General features: G+C 38.5%; 1 protein-coding gene across 1 annotated transcript in view; it reads left to right on the top strand.

Annotated features, from left to right (window-relative positions):
* Positions 1 to 8,987: 8,987 nt before the first annotated feature.
* The window catches only part of spred1 (sprouty related EVH1 domain containing 1), a 47,907-nt gene continuing 42,886 nt past the window's right edge, over positions 8,988 to 14,008 (top strand). The window contains exon 1 of the mRNA XM_042500667.2: positions 8,988 to 9,914. Within this exon, the coding sequence (XP_042356601.2) occupies positions 9,883 to 9,914 (32 nt within the window). The 5' untranslated portion in view covers positions 8,988 to 9,882. The remainder of the gene's footprint in view (positions 9,915 to 14,008) is intronic.

Here is a 14,008-nt window from a genome sequence, read left to right as displayed (position 1 = left end):
GTGTGTCCATCCATTGGCCAAGCAGCCTAGGGCTTTTGGACAAACCCTGTTCTTCCCCTTTTGTGTAGGAAAGCTTCAACATCTGAAAACAATCAAATAATCTGGGCACAATGCGTCTCTTCATGGAGGGGTGCTGGTGGTTCCCAGATGAGCGGGAGGATTAAGTGGAGGAGGCCATAGGGGAGAGAAAAGAGAGGGATGGAGGCTGCACAGCTGAGCCGGGGAGGGGGGCAACTTATTGTTACTGGATTTTCATAGCAAAATGTGTTTTATGTGTGCGTAGGCCGTTTTGCAAGAAGGGATGTTTTGGGAACAAGAAAGACATCTGAACACTCTTCCAAAGAGAAATATGAGGAGTCACGTCTGACTCAGTCGTTGATTCCCTCTCGTTTGATGCAGGATGGAGACATAGTAGTGAAAACAACGCAGTGAAAATGAATTGGTTTTTTTTCATCTTTCTCTCTTTTTTATTGAGGTTTTTAACCTGGATGCCAGAACAAAACAGAAGTTTAACACATAATCAAAAGGCATGTTCACTGTCCCCCCTTTTTTAAACAAAAAGCGCATAAAACTTCCTTTCAAACAAGATAAAACATGGGGTAATATAACAGATCTAGGTTTACATATACAGCCATTCTATACAACTTCAACATGAGACATAACCTGGACAACACTCCAGTAAAGACAAAGGAAAAGATAAAAGTGCCAATTACATCAGAATCTACCAATTCATCCTAACAGGTGCAAGAACCAAATTTGACATTCAATATGTTCCCTATATTAGGGCCAGAAAGGGGCCCCAGACTTGATCAAAAATATCTTCTCGCCCCATTATTCTGTATGTAACACGTTCAAATGTAGCCATTTTTCCATCCGTTTTTTCATCGTTCTTTCACTTAAAAAATATCACAGCTTCTGTGTTGAATTTGTATTTGCAATGCTGGAAATCAAGGCATCTAAATGTTAAGAAAAAAAACTGCATCGATGGTGCAAAGAATCAAGGTATCTTGATCTCTGTTATGTAACCTTTGAAACCTGGAGCAACATCACTTTTCCCATGCTACTTTCAGATGCCTCCCACAAGTGTTTGAAACCTGGTGGATTTTGGATTATTGCAGAAAATAAAGTCTGTAGTCAACAAATGTTTATGATACTTGCAATTTTTTTTCTCAGCAAGATAGTCTTCACAAGTGGACACCACTTTTATGGTTTTTAAACCTAAATGCAATCACCAGAATTGAAATGTTAATAATAGGCTGAAACAGAAACACACTACAGTCACGTGACTTATCGTCTCCACTACAAAGAGGCTGTAAAGCTTTGTTCAGTGCGGCGCGGTGTGATGACGTTCTGTAGTCTCATTTAGCCATTTTCCAGTCTTTGTGTTAAATTACGCTAACAGTTTAAAAATAACTTACTTTTTATATCTTGTCTACACTAGCCATTTCCAGTCTTTGTGCTAAGCTAAGCTAAGCTAGCAGAATGCTAACAAATGATATCATCAAATGTAGGCGAACTCTCGACATGAAAGCGAGTAAGCATATTTCTCTAAATGTCTACAGTTCCTTTAAATACCAATACAAAATTATTGCAGAAACATCCTGTCTGGCTTTTCTTTCTTATATACATAAATGTGCACACACAACCACACAAGCATGCACGTGCCCACACACAAACACACAAAACTTCTCCCGCGTCTCTCATGCTGTTCCTACTCATCCCCATGAGAATGGTAAATAGTCATCTGTAACTTCCCCTCCAACATATTCATTAATCCCTTCTATCCTGTGGGGCTGGATGATGATTACAGGGAAGCCAACTGAAGCCGCCCAAATAAACACCCCTCAGGCAGCAACAAAGGCCTGTCCACCTCACCCTAAACACAGCTTCCCCAGCTAGATCAGGTTTCAATCAAGCCCACGCACAACATGCAAACAATAGGAAGTAACAGAATCTCGAATGCTGAGAAAGCTAACTGAGGCTGAAACCAATTTAGTTTCCCATTTTTGCAGCTGAGACGTTAGCAACTGCTACAAAATTACAGGCAAGCTGATCTGGAGCGTTAACTGTAAATGTAACAGCAAATCAAAAATGGAGTTCTTACCCTAATGACTGATGTAATGTATAATATATAGAGAGCTGTATAATACAGTATGAAACTAAATGTACGTTAAAGTACAGTGCTACACTTTTGGTTTCTGTTCGTTCTTAACATACACAACTTAGTATGTGGAAGTGTGGGGAAATACATATAAAACAAACACACATCCAGTATTCATTCTTCAAAAAAGAGCCATAAGACTTGTAAACAAAACCCCTTACAGAGAACCTGTGGTGGATGAAGTATTCATTTTTTACTGGATTAGAAGTACTGATACTACACTGTGAAAGTACTCTGTTATTAGTAAAAGTCCTGCATTGAAATCCTACTTAAGAAAAAGTAGTATAATTAGGAAAAAAGTGCTTTAAGTGTTAGAAGTAAAAGTACCCAATGCAGAGAAATTTAAAAAATGTTTTTTTTTATTAGAAAAAAAAACCAACACAAACAAAGAAAACACTAAAGAAATAGAAGAAAAACACTGCAAAATCTAATTTTAGGGTGTTCTCTGTATATTATTTTGAATGATTTTGAAGTTTTGGGGGTGTTTTTTTATATTATGAAATAATTCATTACAGCTTTCTTTTTTTAATTTTTAATTTTTCTGACCTAGGTGCTTTTAGTTTTAATACTTAGGTACTTTTTGGCTGTTAAACTTACTTACTTCTACTTAAGTAACATTTTCAATGCAGGACCCTTACTTGTAACAGAGTATCTTCACTGTGTGTGTGGTATTAGTACTTCTACTTACGTAAAGAAACTAAATGCTTCTTCCACTTCTGATGCTCAGACAAATTCTAACCATTTACAGAACTTAAACAATCCCAGAGATGTGTTTCTCTCAAGGGCTTTGCAGCCATAATGACCTTCCATCTGAACCAACATCCTTGTGCATGGTCACAAGACCGGCTCTTTAAGCTTGACACACTTACTCATCTAGTTATCCACATCCATCTGTCTTCTGAGACATTCTTGAAACAAAATCTTGGAAAGGAAAATCCCCTCATGCTACTTAAATAACATCAAAGATTCCTCAGCCAGTATTCCGAGGACATTAAGCAATATAGTCAATGTTTGCATCTTGAGTTCCTCACCGACCATATGCAAATACGCAGTCAGAAAGAGACACATTAAGAGCTAGTACACAGGACACAGTCAGACATGCCTGAAGGCCCTTACACTTCCTTCCCCTTCTGGCCGCTACACCTTTTCTACTCGCCACCCTACAATTAGCGTGCCTAAAAGTTGCAGGCTTCCGAGGCCGGGTCCACACTAATCATAGGTATGCATTGTTGTGTTCAGCTGCCAGGCCTTTAAAAATCAGCACCTCTTGTTTAAGCCACACCTCTTGGCCCGTGACTCCACTGTCCGAGGGCTCTCTACAGGTGTGCGCTTTTAAGAATGGAAACAAGTCAGAAAAGTCAGAAAAGTGGAGGTCCACAGACAGACAAAAGTTACACTAACCTGAATGTGTTGACAAAAAGGAGGGAGGTAATACAAATATAAGGCAGAGGATCCTGAGATAAGGTTATTTACAAAGAGCTGTCATCAGCCATCTCCGCTCTTTCTCTCTAGATGCCCTGAGGTCTCTGCAGATTGTATGGCGACAACTAAACAGACTGAATTTCCTTTCCATAGCTGCTGTACAAAGAGAGGCCTTCACTTCTCCTCTCTTGTGACCAGGCGCTGTCTGTGCTGTGAGCAGCTGGTGATCACATCACCTGTGTTTTAAGGTCGTCATCTGATTCAAGTCATCATGGTGCAGCCATGGAGAGATGTTTATGGGGATGTTTTTTTTATGCCACAAGCTTGCTTTTGTCCTTCAGCACAATCCTCATGCCACTGCCAAAGCCATGGAGGCAACATCTTGGGGGACCAGATTTGCCCCTAAAATTCTATTATTATCATTTATCTAAACAAAGTTACGAAATGCTTCACAAACTGCATAAAAATAAAACAAACAGATATACCTTTACAAAAAATAAAACAATGTTAATAGCATGCAAAGAGGCAAAACAGAGCCAAAGGACATAAAACACCAAAGTTACATATTACAAATGTACAAATTAAAAATGAAGAATGTACAGAATTAATGAAACCTACATCTGTCTTCATATAGCCCAAATTACATGTACAGCGCAACATAAATGAATTTTTCTCAGACTTCACGTAGGCCACCTGACAGACATAATGATGTTATCTGAAACCCATGGGTTTGTCGTCTCCAGTTTTGAAGCCTCAAGTTTAGCATTTGAGCTGTTACAATTCACCCTCCCGTATTGCTGTCATGAATTGTGAAATTATGGAAAGAGACCAAAACTGTTTTTTTTTATCAGGCTATAACATGTTTTTTTTCTGCTGGGGATCTATGGAGATTTACTCTGTTTTGGAGCAGGTCGCAGGTGGCCGTTCAAGGAACTGCAGTTTTGGCACATTTGAATTGCCTTCATTTTTCAGCACCACAGACTGTTGCTTGCTCTACTCAAACTTGGGAATCATGTCAATATTACAAACTCATTCAAAGTAGGCTTTGGTGTTAACTCACATTTAAAGTCAGAAAAGCCCTAGAGTTCATGTGTACTAACAAGTCATTTTCAATAAAAGGCTGAATAAGTTTGTAAAATGAGTGCCAAGTAATTACTGAAAATTAAGAAACATGACCAAACAGAAATCACATTAAACCATAATGCAGATCTTCTCAGCCGTCTTCCTGACAGTCAAGCCAGGTTTTATTTGTGTTGGACACTGCTGCTGAATGAGGTTTGTGTTGAGCTAAACACATCCTTTATGCTGCGGTCGCTTGTTGGCAATACAGGAATGTTAGCTTGTTTACTGTCTTAAGGAGAATTATGATGACCCTGATTGCACTTAGCGAGGAAAGTCAAGGGATGCCTCTGTTAGCTAAACATCCTGTTGACTTGTTTAATAAGTACAGCACAGTGCGTTGTGTTCAGTGTGTGAAAAACACAGGAAACGCACACCAGGGCCATCCACATTTGTGAGATGAGAAAGAAGGCTGACTTCCTGAACTCTGAATACTCTGAAGGATACAGGCATGCAAGTGGGAAAAATTCATGGTCATTGCTTTTTCTGCTCTATTTGAAACAAGGGAGACTTTATTTGAAGTTCTGAGCTTGGTCGTGACAATGGTAACCCGATTCACAAAAAGAAGAAGTGAAGACAAGAGGCCAGGTTTAATAAAATGCGCACAGAGATGGGCTTCTTTGATTTGACTACCCAATTTGAGACTTTTTAGAAATGCATGTAACACATAAAATTCATATCAAGCTGACATCTGGTGAGAAAATAATCCCAAGAGCAGTAGTGGAAGAAGTATTCTGTTTCTATACTTATATAGAAATACCACTTATACTACACTGTGAAAATACTCTGTTACAAGTAAGAGTCCTGCATCGAAAATGTTACTTAAGTAAAAGTTAGCAAGTATAATCAGGAAAAAATACGTAAAGTATTAAAAGTAAAAGTACCCAATTCAAAGAAATCAAAAACAAACAAAAGAGAAAATTATTCATAGAAAACGCCTAAAAAGGAAACACTCAAAAAACTCAAAATTATAAAAAAGTAGATTTTTTTAATCAAAATTATTTCTTTAATATTTAAAAAATATATATTTTAAAACACCCCCAAAACTCAAAATTCTAAAAAAAAATTTTTAAAAACACACCAAAACCCAAATTATAAATACATTTTTAAAAAAAACAAAACACTAAAAAATGTTTTTGAAAAAAATATTGAAAAAAACCCAAAACCTCAAAATGATTGATAAAAAAAGAAAATGACTTTTATGTTTATCAAAATAGTTGCCTATTAATTTTCTGACAGCTAATTGATTAATCAACTACTCATTTCACCTGTACTTGTACAAAACTGTTTGGTAAATTAATTGATAACAAAACATATATTATAAACCTTTATGTTTTTATGTGAAAATCTTAATTTCTAAAGCAACTACAGCTGTCAGATGAATGTAGTAAAGTAAAAAGTACAATATTTCCCCCCTGAAATGTTATGGAGTAAATGTATAAAGTGGCATGAAAAGAAAATATTCCAATAAAGTACAACTTGCTCATATTTGTACTTAAGTACAATACTTGAGTAAATGTACTTAATTGCATTCCAACAGTGCCCAAGAGACAATAACCTTTGCTCTCAGGCAGTCACCAGGATAGCAGTACACAGCGATCTCAGACAGGAAATCTAATCAAATACCAAAGGAAGTGCACAATATGTGTCATTGCTGCACGTGTGGGGGTCAAAGCATGCATAGGCTATCTATATACAGTGACACAGAGGGATGTTTTATACGGCTGCAACATAAGGCTTTGGCACAAGCTGTATGAAAGCCAGAGAAATACAAAGAAACTTCTCACACAACATGCTGTCACTATGACAACCAGGCAGAATCATTTAGCCTGATCTCTTGCCATTCCACACAGCACAGAAATCCAATAGCATTTAAGTCTTACGCAACCAGGCCACTGATTCGCTCTGCAAGGCTTTTAACACATTTGCAAATAAGATTCATAGGTGCATACATGGATTTTTTTTTTTCCTGGTTGAGGGTGTTTTATTTTGGTGAGTGCACCAGCTGCTTGGAGAGAGTTTGGGTTGCAAGTTGGGGTAGTTTTAACTTTTCTGAATCAAAAACCTCTGCTGTGGTTTAATAGTGATAAAAGTTTATATCCAGGGGTGTCATAGTGCGGGGAAAGTGGGACTGATAACCCAGGACCCTAACAGGCCAACCCGAAAGCTAACTGATCATTGCAGAAAATAAGCTCAAACATTTATGATACATATATTTTTTTGTTCAGCAAGATAATCTTCACAAATGAACACCACTTTTAGAATTTTTGAAGCCTTCATGCAATCGCCAGAAGATGAAAGCTGTTGCGAGGCTATAACATATGGACACATTACCACTGCTACGAGGCTGTAAAGCCGTGTTCGGTGTGGTTCAGAATGATGACTTTCTGTCGTCTCATTTAGCCTCTTGTTAACAACCGTCTTTTTTAAGACACATAAAAGCTTAAAAGTTTGCGAGAGGGGTATTTACTGATGTATTTTATGACGTAAAACAAAATGTGGAAATTTCTTAAGCTAGTGTTAGCCACAGAAGGTTTTTGACCAAAAACTCATTCAAAAAGTACCTCTCATGGTGGCGTATGCATGTTGTTTTTTTAGACACAGGTACACCCATTAAAAATAGGTTATAGACTGCTTTTCCTTTGCCAGTAGAGCAGAGCTGTGTACACAACTTTAGTGACGATGAGTGTGCCATTATGTGTGGGTGGGTTGTTTTGGTGTGTCCCTGTAGCGGCACGGGCGGACCTGAGGACAGGTAAACAGTAGAAAACAGAAATGTTTCTTATTTATTCAGTCTCTCTTTCAAACTCAATGCAGACCAATTTGGATCGATGTTTTAATGCTGCTTAAGAGGAGACGGTCAGTATTTAGTAGCAGCGCGTCATTGCATCTCACCAGTTAAGGAGCTGAAATTAGCATGTTCACTCAGGTATGTTTCCATCAATACCAATTGGAGCTTAAAGCGATGAATACCCGTGTCTATTGCAGAGTAATTTAACCTGGGTGTGAATGCTGATTGTCCACATTCCCATTGAATTAAAAAGCCAGATGGTGGGTTTTTTGTGCAGTAGAAATGACCCTGCCCACAGAGACTACTTGAGCATAGGACCCAGAATATGGTGATACACCCCTGTTGATATCATGCCTCATTTTTTATTTACCATTATAGGCTATTGCATTACAGAAACTAAACCATACTGTAATTTCAAACTACCTCTCAATAAGATAATGTACTAATATACTAAGAAAATATACTAATTTGTGACATGCATTTCTCTCACTTCACCTTTTGTCTTGATGCTCTGTGTGTATGGATTATATCTAAATAATAATTTCAAAAATGCCATTGTTTATTGTCTACTGTGGACATGTGTGTAACAGTTATGGCTAATTCATGAGTATTGTGGCTGATATGGACTCACAGCATCATATTTCATATTTTTCAAAAATACTAAAAATTTCTGAAATGTGACAGGGTTGGCACACAATAGCATTAATCACAATTTTATTGCACCTGGTAGCCTAAAAACACTGGTTTTACTGTAGAAAAATGTCCTATTTTACCTGAATGCATTAAGTAAGCACTCAAAACCCTTTCTCATAAAAAGTTAACTGTATTGTGAGAATATTTTAATTAAAACTCAAACAATTACTATAATGCAACATCCTAAAACAATTTTTGTTGTTATACCCTTATTATTTTAGCAGCATAACTCTTAACATGAGAAAATCAACATGCCACATGGCTCTCCTTGGAGGTTCTGGGACCAGCGGATTTTTAAATATTTGATCTGCCCATACCTCTTATCTCAGAACAATGAAAATCAGGTAAAGTACATTTGTAATAACAACGCAATAACATGTTTGAGGACTGGCTGCTAATATTTGAACAATAAAAAATCTTATTTGTCCCATTTTACCTGATGTCTCAGATAACCCGACTTCACCCTATCTGAATAATAATTTCAAAAAACGACATGTGATTAAAATAAATACTGACTTTGCTTTAATGGTGAAGGGGTATAATGTAAATCCACGTGCTACTGCAGTCGCTGCTGTGTGCATTTAAAGCAATTTCACAGTATGATTTTTTAAAAATGGTTCGGGGGCGGTCTAAACAGCTTTTAATGAAAGAAAACGGGAGAAATTGTTAATGGCTGAGTGTGTGTGTGTGTGTGTGTGTGTGTGTGTCAGCCCAAGTCCTTCCTCCAGATTATTTTCTACTTTGCGTGCTATCACACAGACGCTTCCCCCTTGTATCAATGCGTGATTGAAGGGAAACTTCTTTTGGGAAGTGCGGGGACTACTTTAGGTGAACTTTAGAAATAAACACTCCCACTTTGCTACACATGGATATAAGAGGACGCGTTTGAGCACTATATGCGATGCTGTTTCGCTAGATATAATAAATCGTGTGCTGGGTGAGCGTATTTTATCGCAAGAGTGTTATGTTTTTACTACGTCGCGGAAGGATCTAATTTTCTCAAGCGAGGGTCGACACATCCGCCCAGTTTTCCGATGTTTCATTCCCCCCGAGTTGAAAATGGAGTTCGATTAAAGCAGATGTCCACCAACTTCTCAAGGAAATCTCAAGTCTCGAGGCTTTTACTTCACGCGTCAGTGTTAATATTGAACCCAACTGAGACCCTTTTTTGGCGTTGGATGCCTTTACTGCAAATTACTCGGACACGTTGACGGAGCAACGCTCCACAGCGCTTTTTCAAGTGTTGTCCTGGACCTGAAGTTGGCGAATGGATGCTCGACAGCCAGCCATAAATAACCTGCCTACAGCCTGCAACAATTTCTTCATTTTTTGAGGATCTATTTTTCTTTGCGAAACTGGGGATCTGTGTTTGTTGAGCAGGATGATGCCAATGACCCATTTGTTGTGGTCGGATTTTACTTCCAGGGAGGATAAAATGAATCAACGGTTGTCATTCCTCCTCGCGATTTAACGTTAGGGGCTCCAGGCGGCGAAGCTAACGTTAAGCTAGCTCCACTTGGGTTTTCACAGGGACGCTTAGTTATAGGCATGCCCCTTTGTACATCGTTTACTTACTATCCGAAATAGGGGGTGATTTCTACATGTGAAGGAAAATGGTGATATTTGTGGTATTTTATCCCGCCGTCACTGCGTCGTCGATGCTATTGCTAGGATTTGGATCCCCGTGAGGAAAAAAATGAGTGAAGATTCAACAAATCCAAACAACGAGTGAGTACTGTCTATATCTCCGTTTACATACACAACACACAGCTGCGAATATTACATATCTTTATGTATTATCACACGCTTGACTCGACCCAATGACATTTGTAGCCGAGCGACGCTGGTATTTCATCACCCCACTTTACTAATAATCATAATACGAAGCTTTTTGTTTTGGTAGTTTTGTAGGCTAAATGGTACACTATGGATATGATTTTAAAAAGAATCGTGTTTAACAAAGGCCATAGTCAGAAATGCATCTCATTCTTAATAATTGTATAATTCAATATATATGCTGTGGGGATTCATATTAGGCCACATTATAGAAAGCTATATTAATGGCTGCCTGCACATAATTTATTTAACAGGGAAAGTATATGTCCAGGATGTTTATTATTGCGTTATAGATTGGCACTTGTAAGACCGGCAGTTGGATATATGTGTCCACAGCAATAATCCCGTCTAAAGATGATTTTATATCCATGTCTTACCAGTACATCATGATCAGAGAGCGTTATTTTAACAGTCTAGATCTGTATTGTCCGCCATGATTTCGAAACATAATCATCGATTAAAATCGTGCACATCACGTTATGTATTGTAGTCCAGCCTTTCTTTAATGAAAACCCATTCGAGTCGATTGCGGCAATGTCAAAAAGCTGAAGATGCCATTTTTTTTTCTCAATCACACTCATTTACATATCACAATCTCCATTCATAAAAACGCTTTAAAAAGGCGTTACATTCACACCCAGATCGCCACAACGCATGGGGATCAGTTGCGATCCGTGTGCGAGGTGTTTTTGTACACGTCGCGCCCATTTCAAGTCGCATTTCGGTATTGTTTTAATGGGCTGATCCCTTGTGTGCGCTTGTTGACAGTCAGTGAGAAATATCTGCTCCGGGAGGTGCTGCGGTCACATGATCCCCTCCATTCATAAAGTACCTGCCTGCCCATTCACAGCACTGTACACTGTTTCGCATTGCACCGACGATCACACAATGATCACATTTCCTGCCTTTACCGTACAATGCAGAACATATAAACACCACTGCTCCTCTATTGACCGTGTGTTTTACATGCGTGCTTTATTTAAAAGACGTTTCTGCAGAATCTCCGAGGATTTTCTTTCATAATGTATTTGTCACACAGGAAGTCATATGCCCCTTTTCAGCCATTTACAGTCACGGTTTATGTTCGAAACACACCCGTGTTTTTCCGCCAGTCCATCTATCTGGCCTAAATGAGGTTGATTGATTTAATGCGTGGAGGCTTTGTCCTTGAACTACACTTCTGTGCTTTATGTAACATATGTCATGGAGGGGTTTTTTTTTTCTCACATCAAGCCAGATAGATCACAATGACACCACTCACCATTATCTTGCTATGTATTGTTTTAGGGACATTTATCTAAGATGATTATTGCAATTAGTCATGATTAAGCTCGAATTATGTAATAACCTAGCATGTTTGATGCTAGTGGGAGGGCTGAAAACTCTGATGCCAGCAGTCATCTGAATACGTTTTCTCATCCTGTTAACATACAGCTGGAGATATCCATTTAAATAAGTCCTTCCTGATTTTGCTGGGACTCCTTGCTATAATCATGGAGGCCTCAAAGCCCCAGTTTGGGAGCTAAAAGCCATATAAAATACAAATCAACAGTGGCTCAAGCTCCAATATATGCTGGGTTTGTTCTACACTGCGTGATGACAGCAGCTAAGATGGCGAAGTGATCCAAACATTGTTGCTATGATTCTACCACCTTTCTTGTATGATTCATAGTATTGGAGTGAACAGAATACAAAGCGTTGCCTGAGCTATTTATTTTTTGCCGAAGAGACTGCCATTAATATGGTCTTCACAAAACTCACAAAAAAATCTGATATTTTGTGTGTCTTGTTAATTTTCTTTTGCATTATTGATAATAATCAAAATCATAGAGTTGTGCATTTCTTTTTACATTGTGACATTGTGCTCTCTACCATTGATAAGATAAATTTAGACCTTTGATGAGTCACTGGCTAAATCCTAAAAAAAATTTTACTTAAACAGATGCAAATTGTTTTTATAAACCCATGAACTTTATACTTCAGTGTATAAACGAAAATGTGTTAGTTCTCCTGTTGCTTACATTGCGAACATTTCATTTGAAAATATCCACAAAATGTGTGAACATATAGTCCTGAGGTGGTTTTATCTGTATGATGGGGTGGTAAGCCGAGCTGGTGTTCTCACACACACACACGCATGCACGCACGCACGCACACACTCACAACACACCCTTTACTGAGAACATGTTACTTGGCCTTGGTGCAGCTATGTTCGCAAGGCCGAAATGACAAGAAAGCACACAAAGCATCGTCAGATTTTGGTTCGCGTCTGCTCTGGAGGGTGGGTGTCGGTGTGATGTAAGGCTAATGTGAATTTTTGCAGACAAGGACTATGGTCTTGCTGGGAGAAGTGGGGGATTTATGAAAGTATGTGTAAGCAGCCTCTCTGCTGAATGTCACGCTTATCTAAAATATTTATCTCAAGCAAGGCAGTCTGTTGAGGTGCACTGTGCTCACCTTCTATCTCTGCTATGCTAAAACTTCATATTTTGGATTTCTTAGCTGGTTTCAAAACATGAAGTAGTTAGAAAACAAGATGCTCATCTGTCCTCATCAGTCCCTACTAGAGAATTTAAAAAAATAAAATGTGTGAAAATTTTAGTTTAAACACTGAAATCCGAGCACAAAGAAGATTTTGCCTGCGATGAAGTTAGGAGGTCTGCGAGTTCTGTTTTGTTAACATGTTTAAAAAAGTACTATTGACTAGTTTGCAGTCAGCAGAATACAGATATATAGCACTGTAAACTAGCTTTACTGAAGTTGCTAGCACTTAGAAAGATTAATGTTATTAAACTTGTCATTTTTAAGTTGCAGCAACTTCACAAAATTAACATATTACTAAATTCTGAGTAAGGTTAACAATTACATTGAAAGCAAACATACATTTCGACTTATTGATACATTGATTAACATTTTATAGACAATGGGTTTCCTAGATTTTTAAAAAGTAAAATCAACTTTTCAGATTTTACAGTGTATGGGCCGACAGACTTGCTAAAACGAATCAAATGATTCCCTCATCCGCTTTTATCAGTGAAGGTCAGCCGCCTCTATATTCCTCTGAGGGTGTATAGGGTACGGCCTCATTGTTTTAGATTCCTGCAGCTCTGTGGTATTGTCTGTTGCCAGTCAGGTGATTCCTCTCTCTGTGTCCTCTTCCTATCTGAGTGATTGATTTGACAGCTCAGCGTTTTATCTGCCAATGTGGGTGTCTTGATCTTATCACCTGAGGGCGGCTTTGCACTCCCATTCCTGTTGCCGAGCTTTCCAAACGCATTCCTCCCTAAACAACCCCCATCATGTCCTGAAACGACAAAGGGAGACAGCTACTTCAGCTGTTAGGGCCAGTGCTTTATGGCCTGGGTAATTGCCTATATCCTGTGGCCCTTATGTTAAGCTAAATAATTTCCTGGACCTTTTTTTATAGGTGGTATTATTTGGGGTTATTGCCAGTTGTTGGATATGACCTCAGTGAACACTTAGCTTTGCTAGCTGGCTTAGTCCTAACTGTAGACACATTTTACCTTTGACAAAGTCTGCTGAGCTGAACATATCTTTGGTTTTGCTTCTGTATTCTTTTGGGGAAGTGTTGCTTGTGACTACGGTGGTTTACAGAGACGAATGAAATGTGTTATTTGACTAATATACATAAGGCCACTTTTACTTTGCTAGGCATGTTCTCCCATTTTTATTAGATTTAGCTGTACACATGAAAGCGTCTTTACATTAAATCTCTCTGTTTAACCCTATTTACTGAAGGTGAAAAGTTGCACAACCCTAAAAGTTATTTTGCGTATGATTATTTGTGTCCCAGTGTCCTGTGTGTTCTATTAGAAGCTGTCAAATTGTTTGTGTGATTAATGACAATGATCCTCTGTATAACCAGAGGGCTTGGACTGTCTGTAACTGAGACAAGCCAACACACTGAACAGGCCTTGTATAGTGGTGGACTGTTCCATTCCCATGGCCAGATTTAGGCCCGGATT

This window comes from Plectropomus leopardus, chromosome 14 (genome assembly GCF_026936395.1).
Source record: "Plectropomus leopardus strain MGB_pleo_1.0 chromosome 14, ASM2693639v1, whole genome shotgun sequence".
Taxonomy (NCBI): Eukaryota; Metazoa; Chordata; class Actinopteri; order Perciformes; family Serranidae; genus Plectropomus; species Plectropomus leopardus.
This window is presented reverse-complemented; position numbering and strand designations above follow the sequence as displayed.